General features: G+C 34.9%; 3 protein-coding genes and 2 pseudogenes across 10 annotated transcripts; 2 read left to right on the top strand and 3 right to left on the bottom strand.

Moving 5' to 3' along the window:
* The first annotated feature begins 104 nt into the window (after positions 1-104).
* LOC104723604 (WAT1-related protein At4g15540) lies at positions 105-3,673 on the top strand. Of its 7 annotated transcripts, none has more exons than XM_087472024.1 (9): positions 105-400; positions 982-1,062; positions 1,213-1,791; positions 1,865-1,930; positions 2,015-2,128; positions 2,347-2,598; positions 2,695-2,853; positions 2,922-3,073; positions 3,309-3,673. In XM_087472024.1, exons 6-9 carry the CDS (start codon positions 2,389-2,391, stop codon positions 3,451-3,453), a joined length of 666 nt encoding a protein of 221 aa, XP_087328150.1. In that variant the 5' UTR covers positions 105-400; positions 982-1,062; positions 1,213-1,791; positions 1,865-1,930; positions 2,015-2,128; positions 2,347-2,388; the 3' UTR covers positions 3,454-3,673. The 7 variants fall into 7 exon arrangements, with proteins under 7 accessions (XP_087328150.1, XP_087328148.1, XP_087328149.1 ...); XM_087472021.1 differs by lacking the exon at positions 105-400 and adding an exon at positions 728-811 and having other exon boundaries at positions 2,388-2,598; XM_087472026.1 differs by lacking the exon at positions 105-400 and adding an exon at positions 728-811.
* A 420-nt stretch (positions 3,674-4,093) lies between these two features.
* On the top strand, positions 4,094-6,089 carry LOC104723600 (uncharacterized protein At4g15545). The gene is made up of 9 exons (XM_010441985.2): positions 4,094-4,456; positions 4,533-4,601; positions 4,677-4,730; positions 4,813-4,852; positions 4,940-5,044; positions 5,160-5,387; positions 5,479-5,521; positions 5,613-5,691; positions 5,796-6,089. The coding sequence occupies exons 1-9, from the start codon at positions 4,133-4,135 to the stop codon at positions 5,886-5,888; spliced, it is 1,035 nt and encodes a 344-aa protein (XP_010440287.2). The 5' UTR covers positions 4,094-4,132; the 3' UTR covers positions 5,889-6,089.
* Positions 6,090-6,168: 79 nt separating this feature from the next.
* Positions 6,169-7,905, bottom strand: LOC104723602 (UDP-glycosyltransferase 75D1 pseudogene; annotated as a pseudogene). Its single transcript, XR_015571209.1, has one exon. The product of XR_015571209.1 is annotated as a UDP-glycosyltransferase 75D1 pseudogene (transcript).
* Positions 7,906-16,417: 8,512 nt separating this feature from the next.
* Positions 16,418-19,282, bottom strand: LOC147934028 (uncharacterized; annotated as a pseudogene).
* Positions 19,283-20,898: 1,616 nt separating this feature from the next.
* On the bottom strand, positions 20,899-22,663 carry LOC104723603 (UDP-glycosyltransferase 75D1). The gene has a single exon (XM_010441986.2). The coding sequence runs from the start codon at positions 22,493-22,495 to the stop codon at positions 21,074-21,076; it is 1,422 nt and encodes a 473-aa protein (XP_010440288.1). The 5' UTR covers positions 22,496-22,663; the 3' UTR covers positions 20,899-21,073.
* Between the last annotated feature and the right edge of the window lie 659 nt (positions 22,664-23,322).

Raw genomic sequence — 23,322 nt, 5'->3', positions numbered from 1 at the left:
TATAATTTACAATATAAATTGTTTTGTATACTGTGTTGCAAATAAATAAAAATATATATTAACTTGTATATGTTTATATATATTAGTACATTACGCTAAACTTCAAACTCCCAAATCTTAAACGCTAAACCCTTTAAATTGATGATGCGAACATGACTGACATAACCTGAGAACATCTTCAGAAATTCCGAAGAATCTGGAAGTGTCTTATACATTCATATAACTAGCTCGAGTTAACCAAGGGACCTGAATGTTATGGGAGTATGTGGCTGTGTATCATGCTCCATCGAACTTTCTGGTGATTGTTTTTTTTTGTTATCAGATCACTCCAAAGACTCATAAATTGTGACGGTCACGTGGAAGATGTGAACGATCGAACACTTTGACAAGATCCGGAAAGGTAACAAAATGGGTTGTAAATTTGTAATCCATCGTTTATAAAGTTGATAAAAAAATGTCTGAAAAATTAGGTGAGATATTTTATCACTTAACCATATTAAGATAGATTTCCATCGTTGTTAATTATTTTCCTCGTTTTTCTATCTTTAAAAAAAAAAATATGTGTTCCTTCTCATTGTTTTTGCTTTTGTATTTTTCATAGTAATTGATTAAATCTCGCCAAAACTATTCAAACAATTTTTTTTAGCATATGTCATGATTGAAAGAAACAAGTACAAATAATTGAGAAACAAATATGGAATTTTATATATTAGTCTATTGAAATAAATGGTAAAAAGACTACACACTTTAGGCGAGTATGCTCTTTTATTTTTTTTGTAATCAACTTTTTTTTTGGGCATCAATCAGCAAGGTTTTTTTTTTATCATTTAATGTATATTTTAAATTTGTGTATTTTAGTGAATTTTCAGAAAAAAATAAAAATAAAAACACTTATTACAAGTTCAATTTTACAAATACAAACATATAAATTGTTTAGTTTTTCTTTGAAGATTGATTTTAATGGCGTAATGAATGCACCAGGTATATATATTATGAGGTGCAAGGTTCAATATTCTCATCCTCTGGATCCACCATGCGATCACCGGATATACCAATCAAAAGGTCAGTGATGCTTTAGGGTTTGTCAGAGGATATTGATGGAGGTTTCAGATTTGGGGCTGATTACGGTGGAAAGATCAATTGTTCTTTTATGATGACGCTAATATTGATGGAGGTTCTCGTGACTGTTGTTGTTGATACAATTTGATGCAGAGCCTGACTATTGAGCATCTGATACAACACCAAATTAGCAAACATATAACAAAAGTCTTAACCACTGGAGAAGATTGTTCAAATGGAACTTCTCTTTTTTTTTTAGATAAGTGGAAGGTAGAAATTTATTCTAATGAATGATTGAGATTAAGGTATTAAGAGCTATAATGGGAAAAGTTCCTTATCAAGGGGTCCCTAGAATAATGATCCTTGTGGTGTAAAGTATTTGGTAAAGTTGAGATATTTTTTTTCATACTGTCGTCACTAATGATGTATTGGAGTTAAGTTGACCATCTATACCATGATTGCTTCTAAACTCACGTTAGCCTTTGAGATACTATCTGAGAATTCTGGATACCAAATAAATCTTATCATGAGAGAAGAGACAGTGTCTTGGAAGTACTTTAAACGAGATGTTGTGCCGTTCGCTGCTATGGTCGCAGTCGAGTGTACCACGGTTGGATCGAGCACACTGTTCAAGGCTGCTACCTTAAGAGGATTCAGCTTTTATGTATTTGTGTTCTACTCTTATGTTGGTGCTACCCTTGTCCTTTTACTACTTTCCCTCATCTTTGGAAGGTACTTTGGTCTGCTCGATTAGCTACTGTTGCCCTGTTTCAAGAATATGAACTTACTTATTTTACATATTCAGGTCAAGAAGTTTACCTTCAGCCAAGTCTCCTCTCTTCTTCAAGATTTTCTTACTTGCACTTCTCGGGTATTAGTATATCACTATGCTTCTTGATCTCTGAGCATTTTTTCGGTTTTTGTTGTCTACTTTGCTAACTTGAGGGTGAAACAGGCTCACGTCGCGGGTAGCTGGCTGTAAAGGTATAGAATATAGCTCCCCTACTCTTTCCTCTGCCATCAGCAATCTTACACCAGCTTTCACCTTCATGCTTGCCGTCTTCTTCAGGTTCCACTTTCTTCTAAACCGGGTGTTTCCATACTATAACGATACAAAAGATATGTTTTTTTGACACTGTTACACTCAACATGAAATGATACCAAAACATAGAAAAAAATCTGAAGCCATTAACTGTGTGAATTATGGAGTAGTTCAAACAAGTAAAACCTTGCGGTAATGTTGGACAATCTAGATATGAGATTTGTTTGTAACTCTATCTAACTTAGGTGACTTGTTCTGCTTCCTTGGGTGACTCGGACTTTTAAAGGATGGAACAAGTAATGTTAAGAAGCTCTGCAACTCAGGCTAAAATCATTGGCACAATAGTATCTATATCTGGTGCTCTGGTTATTGTTCTGTATAAAGGCCCAAAACTACTTGTTGCTGCATCGTTTACTTCATTCGAGTCAAGTTGGATAATAGGAGGCCTTTTGCTCGGTTTACAATTTTTGCTTCTTTCAGTCTGGTTTATTCTTCAGGTATTACATAAACTTGAGCTGATTCAGGAAACAGATTTTGGGTTTGTTGGTAACGCATAACATTGAGCTTAATTCGTCAGCTGTACATGATTTCAGACTCATATCATGGAGATATATCCTGAAGAGATAGCTGTAGTCTTCTGCTACAACTTATGTGCAATGGTCATCTCAGCGACGATATGTCTAATTGTAGAAAAAGACTTGAGTTCTTGGCAGCTTAAACCGGGTTTTTCCCTTGCTTCAGTCATATACTCGGTGAGACATCAAACCTCATAAGTTGAGAGATCAAATCTTAAAGCTAAGAAACTAACACTCTGCTTCAGGGACTCTTTGATACATCATTGGGCTCAGTTATTCACACATGGGGTCTGCATGTGAAGGGTCCCGTCTACGTATCCTTGTTCAAACCATTGTCTATTGCAATTGCAGTCGCCATGGCTGCTATATTCCTTGGCGATGCTCTTCACCTTGGGAGGTACCACAACTTTCATCTTCTTACTTTCAACTATAGTGTCTCTCTGTTCAAGAGCATAAGTGATAAGAACTTAACTCTAGGTTGTTGTCATGTTTAGTTCATGAACTTCGAATGCATAATGCTCAACTCAATAGCTAATAACCGGTGTAGGTTTTTTCGGTTATTGGGTAATAAGATTCAAAGATTATGTGACTAACTACATATAATTTTGCATGCATCTGTTTTGTGTGGGCAGTGTGATTGGATCAGTGATACTAAGCTTTGGGTTTTACACTGTGATTTGGGGCAAAGCAAGAGAAGATGCAATCAAAACAGTAAGTGATCCTGAGCAGTCACTCTTGTTGCCTACCCACAACACAGATGATGAAACCTTATCATGAACTTAAGTTGGACACATGCATAACTATTGGACCCATTAGAAGATGACCCCTGTTTATCTTGTATATATATCATACTAGGGGATTATCTATTAAAGATCTTGTGTGTACAAGTTTCTAACAAATGATATGATACATTGAATGTGAAAAATATAGATGAATATTATAGTACAACTTGAAGGAGTGGTAAATGAAAATTCAAGTCTTGTAATCAAAAGAAAAAGGAATTATCTAAACTAAAGATTTGGAAAAGCCAATCTAATCAATATTGAGTCTTTAAATTTAATTGTTTTTTGTCTCTTCTTAAGGGTCCAACAAATTAATAATAGTCCTATCCCATTCTACACAGCTCACAAACTTGGCTTACCCCAACTCAATACCACACATCTTACCTCAAATCATATCACTCTAACACAAAAAGCCAAACCATATGTGACCACATTCTCTCTTATCCAAAATCTATCAATCAAATCGTAATCATAACGTTACATAACCAGAACCGGAATCTTAAACCCCAAACCAATGAATTACGACATGAAACAACGAAATTGTTTGGTTTAGACTCTGATTTCGGTTTCAATTTAATACCGGTTTAAACCATTACATAACCGAATATAAAGAACACAAACAAAAAAAAAACGATAAAAACTGAAAAAAGATAATTAAAAGAAGAAAAAGAGAAATGTCAGAGGTTGAAGAAGAAGAAGAAGTAGAAGAAGGAACAACAACAACAACAACAACAAGTGGTTCGAGAAACTTCGATCTCCCCGACGAAGTTCTTCAAGTTCTACCTTCCGATCCATTCGAACAGCTCGATGTAGCTCGCAAAATCACATCAATCGCTCTCTCGACGCGTGTCTCCGCTCTCGAATCAGAGTCGTCGGATCTCCGTGAACTCGTCGCCGAGAAAGACAAAGAAATCGCTGAGCTGCAATCTCACGTTGAGTCTCTCGACGCTTCTCTCTCCGATGCCTTTCATAAGCTTTCTCTTGCTGATGGTGAAAAGGTCCGAACCCGGTTTTGACTTTTGTTTTTGGTTTTGACCCGATTTGGTTTTTGACTATTTTCGATTTTTTTTGCAGGAGAATTTGATAAGAGAGAATGCTTCGTTGTCTAATACTGTGAAGAAACTTCAGAGAGATGTCACTAAGGTGATTTTTGAACTCACATTTAAATTTTTTTTGACTTGAGTCTCTTTTGTTTCTAATTTTGTGAGTTATGTGCAGCTTGAAGGTTTTAGGAAGACGCTTATGATGTCTCTTCAAGATGATGACCAAAATGTATGTAAACATTGAAACTTCACTGTCGTTATTTTGCTTTTAAAGTTTGAAGTATAAATTCATATCTATGGGTTTGAAACAGGCAGGAACAACACAAATAATAGCTAAGCCAACACCAAACGGTATAGTTCTTGTGAGGGTATTTTAGTGAAATCTTGTGTTTACCTACTAAAATGGATGGTTTATTATATTGTGTGGTTTTTTGTCAGATGATGATACTCCATTTCAACCTTCAAGACATTCATCAATGCAGTCTCAAGCTTCTGAAGCTATTGAACCAGCTACTGCTACAACAGACAATGAGAACAGTGATGGTATCGTGTTAATCTTGATTCTCACAAGCCACTAAAACTCTTGTTGTTTGGGTGTCTTCTTTACTCACAAGTATTTGAATAACATTGCAGTTTGTCTTGTTGTGTTATATCGCAGCTCCTCAGAAACCGAGTTTATCAGCTAGCCTGCCAGTAGTATCGCAAACTGCTACCCCACGGCTTACTCCTCCTGGTTCTCCACCTATTTTGTCTGCTTCTGCTACACCTAGATCAACTTCGAGACCTCTCTCTCCTCGACGTCATTCTGTATCCTTCTCTACTACTAGAGGCATGCTTGATGATACTAGATCTTCTATTTCAATCTCAGAGCCTGGTTCACACACCGGTAAGTTAAAAAACCAGGATTTTTTTTTTTCTTGTGGCGGGTTTTGGGACATCACAATTGTTAACGGTTTGTTTGTTATTTGTGTGTTCAGCAAGAACTCGGGTTGACGGAAAAGAGTTCTTCCGACAAGTCAGGTAAAGACTCCTACCGTGAAAATTCATGCAAAACAACTCTCAACAACATTGTCTGTAACATTTTTACATCTTGTTACTATATCTTGATCAGGAGCCGATTATCTTACGAGCAGTTTGGTGCATTTCTTGGGAATGTGAAGGATCTTAACGCTCACAAGCAAACAAGAGAAGTAAGTAGAATACTCTCTCAATCTTGTTTACCACTCACAAGAAAATTCGGATTTTGTATTGATTCGGCATTGTTGTTTCTTCTTTTTTTTTTCTCTTTTTCCAGGAAACGCTTAGGAAAGCTGAAGAGATATTTGGAGGCGATAACAGAGATCTCTATGTCATATTCGAGGGCTTGATCACACGCAACGCTCACTGAGTGCTTGATTCTTATGTTACTCAAAGAACATATATACTCGGAAACTCAGGATTCAATCTACAACATTCAATTCCTTTGTTATCTTGGCGGTCAAGTAAGTCCAAGTGAAACTGACAATTTGGTTGTATCATTTGTGTCTGTTGTATATCTATCTTATCTATCCTCACATCTTCTATAAATTACATTTCATCATCTTCAAAATCAACATCCAAAATTTTGTATATTATATGGTGTGATCCCTAAAAACAGAGCAAGAAAGAACAAATAAAAAAACAGAGTGTTATGGTAAACCGTTGTAATTATCATGGTAATAACAATCTTGGCCAACAATGAAAGACACTAAAAGAGTAAAGAATACAAAATGGAACTAAGCAGCACATCTCTGAGTCTCAGACTGAATCACATATGCTCATCGGCAAAAGCTTTGAGATGGTTAAAAGAAGAGCCACCTTCTCTCACCGCCTCCGCTGCTAAATCCTTCCACCTGGCCGCGTTTCCTCTAAACTCCTCCGCCTTCTCCTTCATTACTTCCTTAATGCACCGCCGTATCTCCTCACTCTCCACCACCACAGCTCCTTCCTCGTCCTTCATCTCTATGACTCTCACACCTGTCTTCCAACAATCTTCTAAAAGCTTCGCGTTCGTCATCTGATCAGTACACTGCGGAAACGCCACCACCGGAACTCCCGATACCAAGCTCTCCAGCGTCGAGTTCCACCCGCAATGCGTCACGAAACAACCGATCGATCTATGATTCAAAACCCTAAACTGATCGCACCACGAAACCACCATACCTATCTCATCGAGCTCTTCTCTGAAACTACTTATGCAATCTTCTTCCTTCTCTTGCTCATCTTCTTTGCTTTTGTACGACTTATCCGTAATCACCCACAAGAACGGCCTCCGACTCTGAATCAACGCCTTGCAAAGCTCCACAAGCTGTTTCTTGGTCAATACGGCAACCGTCCCAAATGAAACATAAAGCACAGACGAATCCGCTTTCGTATCCAACCACTCAATGTACTCACTTTGACTTGACGAACCCGTTCTCAAGGTTAATAACGGACCGATAGGGATAACTTTGTAATTATCTGGAACCGAGCTCATGGCTTCTGGCTCAAGCTCTTTGAAAGTGTTGATGAGGATCTTAGGGTTTGCTTCTTCCTTCAGTGACTCAAGCTGTTCTCTTAAGACCGGTAGAAGAAACGCATAGGCGTTGGAAGAGACAAGGAATGAGGGAAGATCACGGAGAGTGAGCAGTGGCAGAGACGGTAATTGAATAGAACCATAAGGGTTATTACCCATCTCTGAGATTGCATCTTCGTAGCCATTGAAGTAATGGTAAGAAATGGAGAAGACTGTTACAGGTTGAACCCAAAGAAGAGCCGAAGGAAGGTGAATCTCACGCGCTAGCTCAGCGACCCAAGTGAGGAGGATCGTGTAAACCACGCAAGTAAAAGGCCGGTTCTGACTCCGGTTATCTTCGATCAGTTCGGTTAGTGTCTCTTTGCCACGTCGTCTCATCTCAGACATGAAGTTTGCGGTCGCGTCTTGAAGAGACTTGTCGGAGGAAGCAGAGGATTTGTAGCCGTCGTCGTAGCCATCGGAGTAGGTAGCGAAGGTTAGGGTTTCTGGGACGTTTTCTTGAGAGAACATACGGCGGTTGTAGGCGGAGATCGGGGCAGCGAAGGTGACTCTAGCGCCGGAGATGGTTCCGGCTAGACGTTTGGCTAGCTCGAGAGATGGGTTGATGTGACCTTGTGTTGGAAATGTTACGAATAGGAAGTGTGGACCGGCCGGTGACTTCGAATTATTGTTGTCCATTTTTTTAGTGTTGCGATGGTGTTGTTACTTGTTAGTAGTATTGACTAAATGAGAGAGCATAACACAACAAGTTTAGATTTATAGAGAGATTGACTATACTGACACAGATCTAAGTGAAAACTGAAAATAAGTAACGTAATTTAGAAGACAAAAACAGCGCAAACCCCACTAAGTAAACATTGGACAAAACTTTTGTGACGTTAGTGATGACGAAAATCTAAAATAAAGAAAGGTCGTTTGGATTCAATGGATACGAACAAGCGACCATTTGGCCAACCCCTACATAAACTATTTAACATGCAATATTCAACTAACCCCATCTATATGAAATAAAATACGGTGGATATATATTTGTAAATATAGTAATTTTAATTGCACGTGCTTTCCTTTTTTTAAAACTAAATTTGGTGTATCTTTTAAACTAATCATGTTATTATATTAGATTATATTACATATACTAGCACGAGTTGAAATTCATTTTATTTATATTATAATTTTTATATAAAATATAATTTATGTAATTGTTTTTAAAAGTTTTTTTGGATAAAACATTATGTAATAGAATCATATGTTAAATATGATGGCTTGAAAAAAGACACATATTTTGTAAGTTTTATATTGTTACTGATTCTAGATAAGTACCCGTGCTATAACACTGGTTAAATTTTATTTTATACAAAATTTTGTATATTTTATATTTTAAAATAAAATTTTAATATGTTGTATTAGGTTATATACGTGAAGTTATTTCAACAATGTATATTCTACATCATGACTTGAATGTCATTATAAGACATAATTTTGTAATTTTAAAATTAAATATTCAAATTTTGACCTGTTACTCAGTAAAATTTTTAATTCAATAGATATTATTTCTAAAAATAATATTACTAAAGCTTGAATATTTTATAGATTGAACAATTTATATTTGTTTTTAAAAATTCAACTTATGGTATATCCAGAAATAAAACTATTTTTTAATTAGAATAAATAATATGATAATTTATTTGTTTCACAAAATAGACTCATATATAAAAATGAGAGGTGAAGTATAATAATAATTAACAAATTAATATGTTAAGCTAGATATCAAAAAATTTTATTTGATGAATAATTTAATAAAGAAAATTAATATGGTAAGTTAGATGATATGATTCTTTAGAATATTTTCTTTAAAATTTTTGGATTATTTGTAACCAATTAATCTATCATTAATGTATAACATATTTGTAACCAATTTATTAAAATTATATAGTCTACAAAACAATGTTGTGTACTTCCGTTTTATTATAAATGGGATTTTCTCTATCAGTCTCATTGCAATGTTTTAAAACCCAGGCCAGAATGGTTAAAACCGCGAAATGCCAAGTGTTCCGGTCCGGATTTCTATAAATAACTGGATTTCTTAGGATTTAGATTAAACCAAAAAATCGGCTAAAATTCACGACTTGGAGGTTGAACCGACCAGCCGGTTCAACCAATTTTAAAATCTTAAAGTCCAATTAGAATATTACAATTGATACCGCTATTTATTGACCTCTTCTTGTTTTTATTTGTTTCTCTTAATCAGTGTGGGATAATATAGTAAACAAGGCATTTTTTTAGTTGAGATATGTTGCAATATAGTACATTTTTAAAAATTTACATGGAAGTTAGTACGTTTTCGTTATGTTTGTAATTTTTTCTCAAATGATTTTTATGTTTTTGAACAATTACGATACTTTCTTTTCTGTCACGTAAATAAAACAAAGATAATTTTTTTATTTGATTGAAAAAGAGTTCAGTTTTTTGAATTTTAGTTGTCTATCTTTTATTTATGCACATCTTGTTCATATATATATATATATATAATTAATATTAATTCTTTACAAATATTAAAAGAAATAAAAATTAAATGACCGGCGGTTCGACCAATTGACCCGGTGATCCATAAGACTTTATGGTTCAGTCTCCGGGCTAGTTTAAAAAACATTGTCTAAGAGTCGTTAAGTTGAGCTATTGATAGATACATTGATATACAATGTTCTTTTCCTAGACGGCTAGACTGGTCTGGTAGTACGGGAAGAATATATCAAACACATATATATATCAAAGTGAACGTGATATTACCGAATGAGAATATTCAACTTACGTGAAAAAGTAGGTTGTTTGACATTAAATTCCATAAGCAGTATAAACACGATAAATACTGAATTGAATCAAAACAGTCTTAAAAGCGGTGTTCATATCATCATGGGTGATTTTGTTTACCAAGTTTACGCACTAGTTTATCTTTGTCTCTTCATATCCAAAGTCTTTAGAAACAAAATATGCTGAACTGTAGGAACTGCACCAAATAGTCAAAAAAAAAAAAAAAAATCCTAACAAAGAGAACGATGTGGTTAATTAGTAACAGTCGAATATATGTGTTTGTCCTACTAAAATGGATGGTTTATTCACTTATTGTATTGTGGTTTTTGTCATTTTTTTAGATGATGGTACTCCATTTCAACCTTCCCAAGACATTCATGATTCATCAACCCAATCTTATGAAAAGACACTAAAGAATATTATTAATCCATAAATTTACGGGAGAAAACTAGATTGACCCAAATTAAGAGTTTAATTACTAAATTAACTCATAAAATGTGAGGGTTAGATGAGTTATTTTTTTCCTAAAATACCTTTTTTTGCTTTTGAGGAAAAAAATAAAGTCAAATTTACTCTCCCAGATTTTTTTTTAAGAATATCTAAATATTTTCAAAAGTGTGTTGGACTAGTTGTGACAGATTTATTTGTGTATGACAGATTTGTTTTGACACAACCGATTTATTTTTGTATGACAGATTTTTTATGACATATTTATTTTGGATGACAGATTTTTTTAGCTACACTTATGACAGATTTATAATTGATGACAGATCTATTTTTGATGACAAATTTATTTATAAAGACATCACAAATTTTCACAATATATGACAGATTTGTAAAATGTCTAGCAGATTTATTTTCCACAGTTATTTCAGATTTATTTTCTTGATTAAAAGTTTGTCGTAACATGACAGATTTTTTTACAGAAAAATGATTACTAGGTTGACCTCTAGCGATAACAGATTTGTTTTAAGTTACAACCGATTTTTTAATTTAACAAAAAAACTGTCGTTTGATAATAGATTTATAACATTTTTAAAAAATTGCTAAAATTACCTATGGGTATATCATATGTTATGGCAGGTTTTTTTTACGCTATGACAGTTTTTTTATTTGCTTCCAAAAATCTGGTGTTTGATAACAAATTTATTAGATGTAAAATGTAAATATAGTGACAACATATTAGTTTTAAGTTATATTTTTTCAGTCATATTTTTATTAATTCTATTTTTTATAAATCATATTTTTAAACTCATATACTTAAAGCATATTTTATACATTTTAATTTTCCTAAATCATATTTAAAAAATTAACATCATATTTTAAAATTATATTTTTATATATTATATTATATTCTCATAAATCTTATTTTAATACTTCTTATATACACTATTTTTTAGTTATAATTTCATACATTATATTTTAAATAAAACTTATTTAAACTATATATCTTAAACTTCATATTTATAAATCATATTTTTATACATAATATTTTTATAAACATTTTTTTGAATATTATTTTTATACATTATATTTTAAATCATACTTTATTTTTAAAAATTATATCAAAAAAATAAACATCATATTTTTTAATCATGTTATATTTTTCATTAATCATATTTTTAAATCAAAATATTAAATGCTATAATGTATTTTCGTTTAAAAAAACATTTTTTCTGTGTTTTTAGTCTATTTTTAATTATTTTATATTTTTCATTAATCATATTTTTAAATCAAAATATTTAATATTATATTGTATTTTCGTTTTTAAAAAAAAAATAAGAAAAAAAAATCTGGGTTTTTAGTCTTTTTACCTAAAAATTGTGTCATTCTAGTTATTGGATATGATGGAGTGTTAATCTAGCAATTAATTGCCAAATTTGTGTCAAACGAGTATATTTTTACTAAATTTATTAATGAAATCAAAATTTGTATTAAAACATGAATAAAATCAAATAAATATAAGCAAAATTTCACGAAAATATTTTGTAAAATAGAACTAAGAAAGAATCATTTGAAAAGGGAAAACTACGGAACTGGTATCTCTAAGACCGAATCACATGTGCTCATCGGCAAATGTAATATATATCAAATTATTAAGGTCATCTTAGTTATCACGTGATATATATCAAATTATTTATTTGTCAAGAAAACATTATTTTCGACAATATAGTAAAATAAGTTTATTATTTATATAGTTTATACTCAAATATTTGAATAATTATATTTGAGTTCAAAAATTTATATTAATAGAAAATATTTTAAATAAAATTCCGAATGTGCGAGTGCACAAATTCTAGTATTACATATATTTCCTCTATGAGTCTCCTCATCGCAATGTTTTAAAACCCAGGCCAGACCGGTTAAACCGGAAATCCGCAAGTCTTCCGGTCAAAAATTCTATAAGGCCCTGAATGTTTTATAGTTTTTAAATGGTTTTTAGTTTTTAGTTTTTAGTTGTTAGTTTTTGGCTTTTAGTTTTTGGTTTTTTGAGTTTTTGGTTTTTGGTGTAGATTTTAGTTTTTGCAAAAACTTGAATAGTAACTTGATTAGTTTTTGGTTTTTATATATAAGTACTTTTTAAAAAAGGTTGTATTGAATTTATTATAGTTTTTATATTAGGAAAAACAAAAAAGAAAAAAATAAAAAAAAAGTTACGTAATATTTTCCTAAACCCACAAAATGTAGTTTTTGGATTCTATGAAGGAATTGGTAAAATCTACCAAAATCTGGTTTCCCTGATATTTAGGAAATCTATTTAAAAAAAATCATGATGGCTGAAAAGTATATTTTGCATAATCAAAAAGCCAAATCTTATATAAAGTGATTCTTATAGATTCAGAATAAATCGGAAAAATCAGCTAAAATTTGCGACCTGGAGGTTGAACCGACCCGCCGGTTTAAGCAATTTTAAAATCTTAAGAGTTGTGAGACATGAACCTCTGAGCCCAATTAGAATATTACAATTATACTACTATTTATTGACTTTTCCTTGTTTTTATTGGTTTCTCTTGACCAATGTGGGATAATATAGTAAACAAGGTATATTTTTAGTTTTCGTTATGTTTGTTACTTCTTTTCAAATGATTTTTATGTGTTTTTAAATAATTACGATACTTCTTTTCTGTCACATAAAATGAATTTATATTTGACAAAAAAAGAGTTCAGTTTGTTGAATATTATTTGTCTAACTTTTATTTTAGGCACATTTTGTTCAGATGTGTATATAAAATTAATATTATAATTAAAAAAAAATAAATGACCGGTGCTTCGACCGGTTTGACCAATTGACTCAGTGATCTAAAGACTTTATGGTTCAGTTTCAGGTTCCGTTTTAAAAACATAGCCTGAGAATCTTTACACTACAAGAAAGCATGTGATTTACGACTGCACTAATAGTCACTAAATAGTCACTAAATCACTCATAACGACTAAGTTACGAGTAATAACTGTTGTCATAAATCGATAGTCGGTAAGGAAATTCAGTCGTAACATAGTCGGTAAATAGCGACAATATTACGACTATGGCACGTAGTCGTAAACGTTGTCGTAATTTAGTCGTTACTATTTACAACTATTTGAGGACTATGTTACGACTAATAAAATATTGACAGAAGTAGTTTACGACTAGTTTGAGAATAGTTGTGAATTCGTCGTTAAATTATGCGACTCTCTGGTTACTATCGGACGACTATTAGATGACTATGTTACCACGACTTTAGGCCAGATTTAATAACTGGTTTGACGACTATAGTGATTAAAACCATAATTTTTTTGTTTTGTTTTTTAAATCGAATTACTAATGAAACAGAAACCTAAAATTCACATTTTTAATAACCAAAAGTTCACCACAATAGTAATATGTTCACCACATTAGCAATTACAAAAAGAGAGCCAAAATGATCAATAAAAAACTATGATTGACACATCATCCCAAAGTGACAAGTTCATAATAACCAAAAGAGAACCTAAACCATAATAAGTAGCCTAAGAAGTAACCTAAGTAGGAGCTGTTCTCTGTGTTGGAGAGGCGGTGGATGCATCACTTGATTCAGACTCTTGGAATTCGACAAAGGCCGGACACATCGTACGCATGAACTTTTCCAAGTGCTCTATCTTCTTCTGTTGGCCAGCCACAACTTTGGAGTGTTCTGCTTCACGAGCAGCAATCTCAGCATCACGTTTTGTAGTATAGGCGAATTGTTCTTCAATTATACGATGAGCTTCCTTCACTTGCTCTTGCAATGCTACAAATGATGACGACTCTCCTCGTTGATAGCTCTTGCCATTGAGAAGATCTTGAAGATGATCATTGAGGCTTCCAAGTCCAAAAAGATTACCTTGTGAATCCTTCTCAGTGGACTTAGAAAAGAAAAAATGAAACTGTTAGTTCTGAAAATGAAAGTTTTGAAGACTCTTTAAATATAGATTGTGAAAATGGTACTTTACCTGAAGAAAGATGGCCGTATAATCTTCTGCTGTGAGCTCCTGAGCTCGTGAAGGATCTGACTCGATCTCAGATATCTTAGCTTGTAAGTTTTTCTCATAAGTTGAGAAGATCTTCTCGGCTTTTTGATCGACATATGTACCATCTGGCCTTGTATGTGTCTCTTTGAAAACCTCACCAAGACTCACAGGTCTCCCAAGTTTCTCTTACAAAAACAAAAAAAAGGTTAAGACATAAGTTAAAGTTACAAAAAAAGGTTAAGACATAAGTTAAAGTTACTCACCAAGCCTTGTTTGACTTGTTGATACGATGTTGGTCCTTATAAGTGCGAGTGTGGATCGAGACCATTACGGTCTGACATACGAGCATTGGAATAGATTCGACTCCTTTCCTGTGCTTCTTCAGTATCCCACTGCGCAACCATTGTTTTCCAGAGTTCACCCGCGATCCATTTAGGTTGCACTCGACTAGTCCTAGCATCGCTTACCATGTTTTTCATCCGGCGTTGACATATCTCATAGAAAAAATGTTGCACTGTCCCTGTTATCAATGGATCCCAAGTGTGTGTTTTCTAGGGAAAAAGAAAATAGAATTAAGTTAGTGATAAACAACAATTAAAACCTATCTATGAATGATATATAACAGAAAACTATACCGCAAACTCAAGGAAGTATCTTTCTCGTCTATCCGGAGGTACACATGACCAATTATAGTATGGACCATCAAATTTGTTTGTAAAAACCTTTGTAATCTTCCGCACCAATTGTGATTTGGCATCACAAGTAAACCTCATAACATAAGAATCAAGTCAGACTTGGGAATGACAAAACAATAAACTATAGTTCATGACAAAACACATATACTCGACAAAACACATATACTCGACAAAACAATAAACAATAGTTCATGACAAAACAATAAACAATAGTTCATAAACAATAAACAATAGTTCATCACAATAAACAATAGTTCATGACAAAACATATACTCTACTAACTGATGAGAGATTTGGGAATGACAAAACAATAAACAATAGTGAATGACAAAACACATATACTCGACAAAACAATTAACAATAGTTCATGGAGTTCACACATATTCTCTAATCTAGAAGCAACTCTCATCTAGAAGCAACTCTAATCTAGAAGCAACTCTAACATGTTCTGAGCTAGAGATACAAACATGTTTACATACCAGGTTGTGTTAGGCTTCGGTTCCGGAGAGAGGACGATGGTAAAAGTATGACGGTCCGGTACCATAAGTATGGCGTTAAGAGCCCTCAACGTGTCCTTCTGGAGTTCCGGCAACACTGGATTTGACTCGTCGAAGTTGTTACCTTGAGAAGAAGGAGCATGAGAGTTCTGAGATGGAGATCTTGCAGTTTCATGCAAAGGATTCTATCGAACCGGAGGATTGTTCTGAACTTCTGGTGATGACCGAGTTGGTTAGTCATCAACGCTTCGATTCACGGAGTTCTGAAATAGGGTCTGTGGGGGTGGATAGTTTCTGACCTGCGGTGCAGCTAACGTCGATAGTTGGGGGGAAACGCGGACTTGTTCTTGAGGCGTGTGAGGCGTATGACATTACAAAAAAACATGGAATTGCCGACTACAAAAACAGTCACTAAACAGTCGCAAATACCTAGTAACGACTGTTTGGCGACTGAAAACTGTAGTCGCTAAACAAAGCGTTGCTAAAATAATCAGTCTCTAAAGAGTCGACAAATAGCTACGAAATGGCGACTGATAGTTTTGGTCGTTGTTCCCACGCGAAACAGTCGCTAAAATGGCGACTGAGTTGCAACGCTTTAGTGACTGATTTGGTTACTCATTTGCGACTGTTTTGGTTACTGATCCGTGTACGTTTTCGTGATTGTTTTACGATTGTTTAATTATCGATTTATCAGGTTTTTTTCTTGTAAATCCGGTCAAATTGAATTATTTGATTTTGTAATACCAAAACAGATTATGAAAACTATAACTAAAACTTAACAAACATGAAATTAAACAAAGAAGTCTCAACATACATAAGTTCTAAAAAAAACATCCAAAGACAAATTCCAAATGTTTAAGTACAACCATTACAAATGTTAAGGTCATGAGGGAAGGAGGGATAGTGAAGGAACCACCTAACTTTGAACATCAACAGGGTTGAGGTTATTCGTTTCAGACTCGAGGAAGGCAACATAGTTTGGGTTAGTCTTGAGGAAGCTCACCAAGCGTTTGATCTCTGCTTGTTTCTCAGCTGCAACCCTTGAAGCCTCAGCTTCACGCTCTGCTTGTAGAGCTGCTTGTTGCTCTATTTTGCGGTTAGCTTCTTCAAATTGTTGTTGCAGGCTTCTGAAAGAAGAAGAGCTTCCAGGGAACTTCCTCTTGCCGTTGATGAAACTCCCTAGGCTTCCAACTCCAAAGTATGTTCCTCTATCGCTTATGAAAGTAGACTGCATAACAAAACAGAGAAAAAGTTAACATCATTAATTACCAATGAAAAACTTAATAGCATATTAGAAAGAAGCAACATTACCTGAAGAAAGAGCTCATCATCCTCCTCGTGAGATAGCTCTGATCGACGTGATGTACCATCAAAAGACTCGTCATTGTCCAGAGCAGCCAACTTAGCTTCCCTTTTTTTCTTATATGCCTCATGAACTGCTTACGCCTTCTTATCCACAAAAGTCCCATCTTTTTTGGTATGAGTCTTGACGAAAACTTCAGGAATAGTTGGCGGTATTCCCAATTCCACTTCCTGAAAAGTTAGACAATGAAAAGGTTAGATAATGAACCATCTGATGTAACTTATTAAACAATGAAAAGGATAAGTCACCATCTCTTGTTCGATTTGTAAGTAATACTTCGGCCCTGATACATGCTTGTGAGGGCCAAAACCATTACGGTCAAACATTCTAGCTGCTGAAGTGGTTGCACTCTTTACCATGGCTTCTTCTGTGTTCCAATAGTCACACATTTCTTTCCAAAGAGTTTTCTCAATCCAACTCGGTTTTGCTTGATCTCGCTGAGCTGCTGCCTTGGAAACCATGTCTTTCATACAGATTTGACAAATGGTATAGAACTTTTCTTGAACCACACCGGTTAGTGAGGGATCCCAGGTATGTGTTTTCTACAAAAGAAAACTAGTGTTAGTGATCAACCATTCTAAAAAAAAAACTATAAATAAATAAATCAAATTGAAAGGAGTAGAAGTTTACCGTAAATTCCAAGAAGTATCTTTCTCTTCTTTGATTAGGAACACAATCCCAACTGTAATATGAACCATCAAACTTGTTTGTAAACACTTTTGTAATCTTTCGGGTAATCTTACCGTTGTCCTTACCAAACCTTAAAACACAAACAAATCGAAAGTTAAATTATAATCAACAACAAACCTACTAATCTAATCAAAAACAAATCAGCTAAAATGAAAACAAATCGAGTAAAAAAAGTCTAATCAATCTAATCAAACACAAACAAATCGAAAGTTAAATTATAATCAACACCAAACCTACTAATCTAATCAACAACAAATCGACAACAACAACAAACCTACTAATCTAACCAACAAACCTACTAATCTAATCAACAACAAACCTACTAATCTAATCAACAACAAATCAACAACAACAAACCTTCTAATCCTATGAAACAAACCTACTAAAACAATAAAACAATCCTTTCAATTCTAATCATTCTAATCACTCTTATCAATCTAATCTACACAAACAATCCTTACCAAGTAGTTCCACGCTCTAATGTGGGAGAGAGGACAGTGGTGTACAACTCACGGCTTGGCTCGACGAGCATGGCATGTAAAGAAGCGAGTACATGAGCTGGTAGATGTGAGTCCCTTAAACCGTCATCCTCAGAATCAGCTTGGTCTTCTTCTTCCTGATGCGAGTTCTGCGCTTGAGAACTGTGGTGCGATCCAGAGCCAGCCCAAGGTTGAGAAGACGGTGGACGATGATTTGAGACGTGAGGAGACTGTCGAGGTAGCGGAGACTGTCGAGGTAGAGTCGAGACCTGAGGAGACTGTCGAGGATGATTCGTGACTGAAGGTTGAGGAGACTGTCGAAGTGGACTCGAGAATTCTGGTGGATCCGTCGCAGAGGCGAGAGGTTGAGGAAAAGGACGCCTGATTGGAGCTTCGCCGGAAGGGGATGCTCCTGGAAAGCTCCTCGAGTTCTGGAACAGGTTTGTTGGAGGTGGATAGTCTCCGTAATTAGGCATCAGTCTCGCTGGAGGCTGGAGGATTAGGACAGGAATTCCCTGAGAATCAATGTCTGGGTCTTGCTGGTTCGCCGACGTGAAGGCATACTGGCTGGGAAGATTCGCGGGTCTTCGACTTGCCGGTTGTGAGGTTCCAGCAGTTGGATTTGAGGGGTTTCTTCTTCCTCCTCCTCTTTTCTTTACTCCGGCCATCAACAACAAAAGAGAAACAAGAACGGGATAAAGATTTAGGGTTCTCGATTGAGGGCAATTGAGATCTAGGATTTTCTCGGGGAAGAAAATAAATGAGGGATTAGGGTTTTCTCGGGATGAAGATGAGATCGATTTGGGTTTGGGCCGTTTTCTTACGGACCAAATTTGGTTTAAGACTCAAATTAAATAAATCAGTCGCTAAATAGTAGCTGCTTAGTCGCAACGATTGGCAACTGAAAAACCGGTCGCCAAATTAGTCGCAAATTGGTGACTACAATGCGACATGATACATTAGTATCGAATTAGCGTCTATTTGGTGACTGTTTTATTTGTGTAGCTATTGAGTAGCAAAACAATCGCAACTCAGTCGCTAAATTTAGCGACTGTGTTTTAAGTCGCAAATTGCAGTCGGCAATTCCATGTTTTCTTGTAGTGGGATTTTGAGCCGCCGGCGTGAAGTTGTATTGAGGCGGTAGAGGGTTGACTTTTCTCACCTTCGACGGAGGGTTAGAGCCACCGGGTCTGAGAGGAGCGTTGGGGACAACATTCCTCTTTCGTCCAGGCTTCTTAAGAGGAGGCATCGTGAGAATCGGCAGGAGGAAGATGAAGGATGGTGAGAAATGAGATTGAGAGATTAGGGTTTTGGCGATTGAAGATTGAGAGATTGAGAGAATCGGAGGATGGTGAGAAATGAGAGATTAGGGTTGAAAAATTAGGGTTATCTCATTTGTTAGGGTTATGGGCTGGACCGTGTAAATGGATTCCCGGGTTTAATTAACCCAAAATATTTTAAACTTAGTCGCTTATTAGTCGCGGATCAGTTGGTGAAAAATGTTTTAAACAATTGGGTTTGTTTTGGAGTCCAAAATCTGGTCCAACACGTAATAACCATGTTTAAACCCAATATTTTGAATTTAGTCATTTGTTTGTCGCCAATCAGTACCCAAAATTAATTTTATAAAAAATATATAATTTAATTTACTTAACATATTATTTAAAGCATACTACTTATATATACACTACATAATATATTGATCACTTTAAATTTACAAAACATTACTTACATATATACTTACTATAATAAAAATTACATTTTCTATTTTTAAATTAAAATTACATTTATGACTTAGCATAAATGAAGATACTAATTTTAAAAATTCAGACCTACTGATCCATATACATTTTCTTGACCTTCACCTTGAAGGTAATTTTTCACTTTGCAACCAATTCACATCTGCACTAATAATAGAAAACAAAACCTCAAGTCTAAACAATTAATAATTAATTAAGACATGGTGCACCTAAAATTATATAACAATCAGTATAGATATGGTAAAGCAAACATAAAAAAATTGATATTACTTACATAGATTTTGTTTGTACCTTTGAAAATGAGAATAATATGAGAATGCTACAATATGATGCTTGTTTTATAGTTTATATTTGTAGAATGCCAAAACATTAGTCACTACTTAGTAGCCAAATTACTGACTAATTGGCATAATCGCTACTTAATGGCCAAATTAGTTACTTTGATGCAACAAAATTAAGTTTTTTTAGTTTAGTCGTATAATGGTCGTGAATCAACGACTATAATACCGACTATTGTATTTGGTCGACAAATAACGTCTGAGTTACGACTAAAATTAGGTAGTTGTAATTGTGTCGTAAAATAGTTGGTAAGTCGTCGGGAGTGTTAAAGGTCGAGCTATTGATAGATACATTGAATCAATGTTGTCTGCCTAGACAAGTAGTACGGGAAGAATATATCAAACACGGATATATTAAAGTGAAAGTGATATCTAACGAATGAGAACATTCAACTTACGTGAAAAAGTAGGTTGTTTGACATTAAATTCCATAAGCAATATAAACGATAAAGACTGAATTGACTCAGACAATCTTAAAAGCGGTGTTCATATCATCATTTTGTTTACCAAGTTTACGCACTAGTTTATATTTGTCTCGTCAAATCCAAAGTCTTTAGAATTAAAATATGCTGAATTGTCGGAACTGCAACAAATAGTAAAAAAAAAAAAAAGAATTCCTAACAAAGAGAACGATGTGGTTAATTAGTAACAGTCGAAAATATGTGTTTGTCTACTAAAATGGATGGTTTAATTATTGTATTGTGGGTTTTGTCATTTTTTCAGAAGATGATACTCCATTACAACCTTCAAGATATTCACCAATCCAATTTTATGAAAAGACACTAAAGAATTTTATTAATAGCCATAACATTTTTAATGAAATCAATTTTTGTATAAAAACATGAAAAGAATCAAATAAAAATAAGCAAAATTTCACTATGTAAAATGGAACAAGTATCATTTGAAAAGGAAAACTACGGAACTGTTATCTCTAAGACCGAATCACATGTGCTCATCGGCAAAAGCTTTAAGATGATTGAAAGAAGAGCCACCTTCGCTCATCGCCTCCGCAGCTAAATCCTTCCACCTCGCCGCGTTTCCTCTAAACTCCTCCGCCTTCCCCTCCATCACTTCCTCAATGCATCGCCGTATCTCCTCACCCTCCACCAACACAACTTCATCGTCTTTCTTCTCCATCACTCTCACACCTGTCTTCCAACAATCTTCTAAAAGCTTCGCGTTCGTCATCTGATCAGTCCACTGCGGAAACGCCACAACCGGAACTCCTGAGACCAAGCTCTCCAACGTTGAGTTCCATCCGCAATGTGTCACAAAACAACCGATCGACCTATGATTCAAAACCCTAAACTGATCGCACCAAGAAACCACCATACCTATCTCATCGAGCTCTTCTCTAAAACTCTTTATGCAATCTTCTTCTTTCTCTTTCTCATCTTCTCTACTTCTGTACGACTTATCCGTAATCACCCACAAGAACGGCCTCCGACTCTGAATCAACGCCTTGCAAAGCTCCACAAGCTGTTTCTTGTTTAACACGGCAATGGTCCCGAACGAAACATAAACCACAGACGAATCTGATTTCGTATCCAACCACTCTATGTACTTACTGTGACTCGACGAACCCGTTCTCAAGGTTAATAACGGACCGATGGGGACAATCTTGTAATTATCTGGAACCGAACTCATAGCTTCTGGCTCAAGCGCTTGGAAACTGTTGATGAGGATCTTAGGATTTGCTTCTTCCTCCATTGACTCAAGCTGATCTCGAAAGGCCGGCAGAAGAAACGCGTAGGCGTTGGAAGAGACGAGGAATGAGGGAAGATCACGGAGAGTGAGCAGTGGCAGAGACGGTAATTTAATAGAACTAGAGGGGTTATCACCCATCTCTGAGATTGCATCTTCGTAGCCGTTGAAGTAATGGTAAAAGATGGAGAAGACTGTTACAGGTTGGACCCAAAGAAGAGCCGAAGGAAGGTGAATCTCACGCGCTAGCTCAGCGACCCAAGTGAGGAGGATCGTGTAAACCACGCAAGTGAAAGGCCGGTTCTGCCTCCGGTTATCTTCGATTAGTTCGGTTAGTGTCTCTTTGCCACGTCGTCTCATATCAGACATGTAGTTTGCAATTGCGTCTTGAGGAGATTTGTCGAAGGAATTAGACGACTTAAAGCCGTCGTCATGGCCATCGGAGTAGGTAGCGAAGGTTAGGGTTTCGGGGACATTTTCTTGAGAGAACATGCGGCGGTGGTAGGCGGAGATCGGGGCGGCGAAGGTGACTCTACCATTGGAGATGGTTCCGGCTAGACGTTTGGCTAGCTCGAGAGATGGGTTGATGTGACCTTGTGCTGGATATGTCACGAATAGAAAGTGTGGACCAGTGGGTGACTTCGAATTATTGTTGTCCATTCGTTTAGTTTTTGGGATGGTTTAGTTACTTTGTTAGTAACGAGAGACAATACTACAATTATGGTTTCGTAGTTTGGATTTATAGAGAGATTTGTAGTGACAGATCTAAGTGAAAAGGGAAAGTTATAATAATATTACTATTTAAAAAGACAAAACAGAGCAAACCCCACTAACTAAACATTGGACAACGCAATTTTGTGACGTTAGTGGTGACGAAAATATCTAAAAGATAAAAAGTTCGTTTGGATTCAGTGGACACGAGCACACGACCATTTGGCCAACCATGCGTGAATCATTCATTTTGAAAATAGTTTTTTTCCTTTACTAGTTTTGCTTATGATTTTCAATCAAAAAATTCCTCTACATCAAGTCATAGTGATATATACTGATGTGGAAACGAATGAGAACATTCAACTTACGTGGAAAAGTAGAATTGTTTGACATTAATTTACATACGAAATAATGCTATATATTCTAAGATAAAAAGACTGAGTTAGTCCTTAGACTAAGATAGTCTTTACACTGAGTTATTCATCGATCCATCGAATTCCAAAGTCTTCAAATGTATGCTGAATTATAGGGATTGCACTACATAGTCAAACTATCTTTTGCAAAACCCCATATACTGAATTATGGGGTTTAAGTAATTGTCGAAGATATGTGAATGTGTTAAGAATATATATCCCTATTTTATTAGATAAAACTTAATTTTAAAGTTAATAATTCACATGATCTGATATTTTAGTTTTGTAAAAATAATAATAAAGAAATCGACATTTTCAGAAATATATATTAATATATACCAATTTATATATTTATATTAAAAA

This window comes from Camelina sativa, chromosome 11 (genome assembly GCF_030686135.1).
Source record: "Camelina sativa cultivar CO46 ecotype springtype chromosome 11, ASM3068613v1".
NCBI classification, from domain to species: Eukaryota; Viridiplantae; Streptophyta; class Magnoliopsida; order Brassicales; family Brassicaceae; genus Camelina; species Camelina sativa.
Note: the sequence above shows the minus strand (reverse complement) of the source record. Positions and strands in the feature narration are given on the sequence as shown.

Bases quoted from the DNA above. Each gene is read 5' to 3' on its own strand.
- LOC104723604 (XM_087472022.1), top strand. From the start codon at position 1,514: ATGATTGCTTCTAAACTCACGTTAGCCTTTGAGATACTATCTGAGAAT. The intron at 1,792-1,864 runs GTACTTTGGTCT...TTACATATTCAG, and splicing joins CTTTCCCTCATCTTTGGAAG to GTCAAGAAGTTTACCTTCAG. The intron at 3,074-3,308 runs GTACCACAACTT...TTGTGTGGGCAG, and splicing joins GATGCTCTTCACCTTGGGAG to TGTGATTGGATCAGTGATAC.
- LOC104723600 (XM_010441985.2), top strand. From the start codon at position 4,133: ATGTCAGAGGTTGAAGAAGAAGAAGAAGTAGAAGAAGGAACAACAACA. The intron at 4,731-4,812 runs GTATGTAAACAT...GGTTTGAAACAG, and splicing joins TTCAAGATGATGACCAAAAT to GCAGGAACAACACAAATAAT. The intron at 5,692-5,795 runs GTAAGTAGAATA...CTCTTTTTCCAG, and splicing joins CTCACAAGCAAACAAGAGAA to GAAACGCTTAGGAAAGCTGA.
- LOC104723603 (XM_010441986.2), bottom strand. From the start codon at position 22,495: ATGGACAACAATAATTCGAAGTCACCCACTGGTCCACACTTTCTATTC.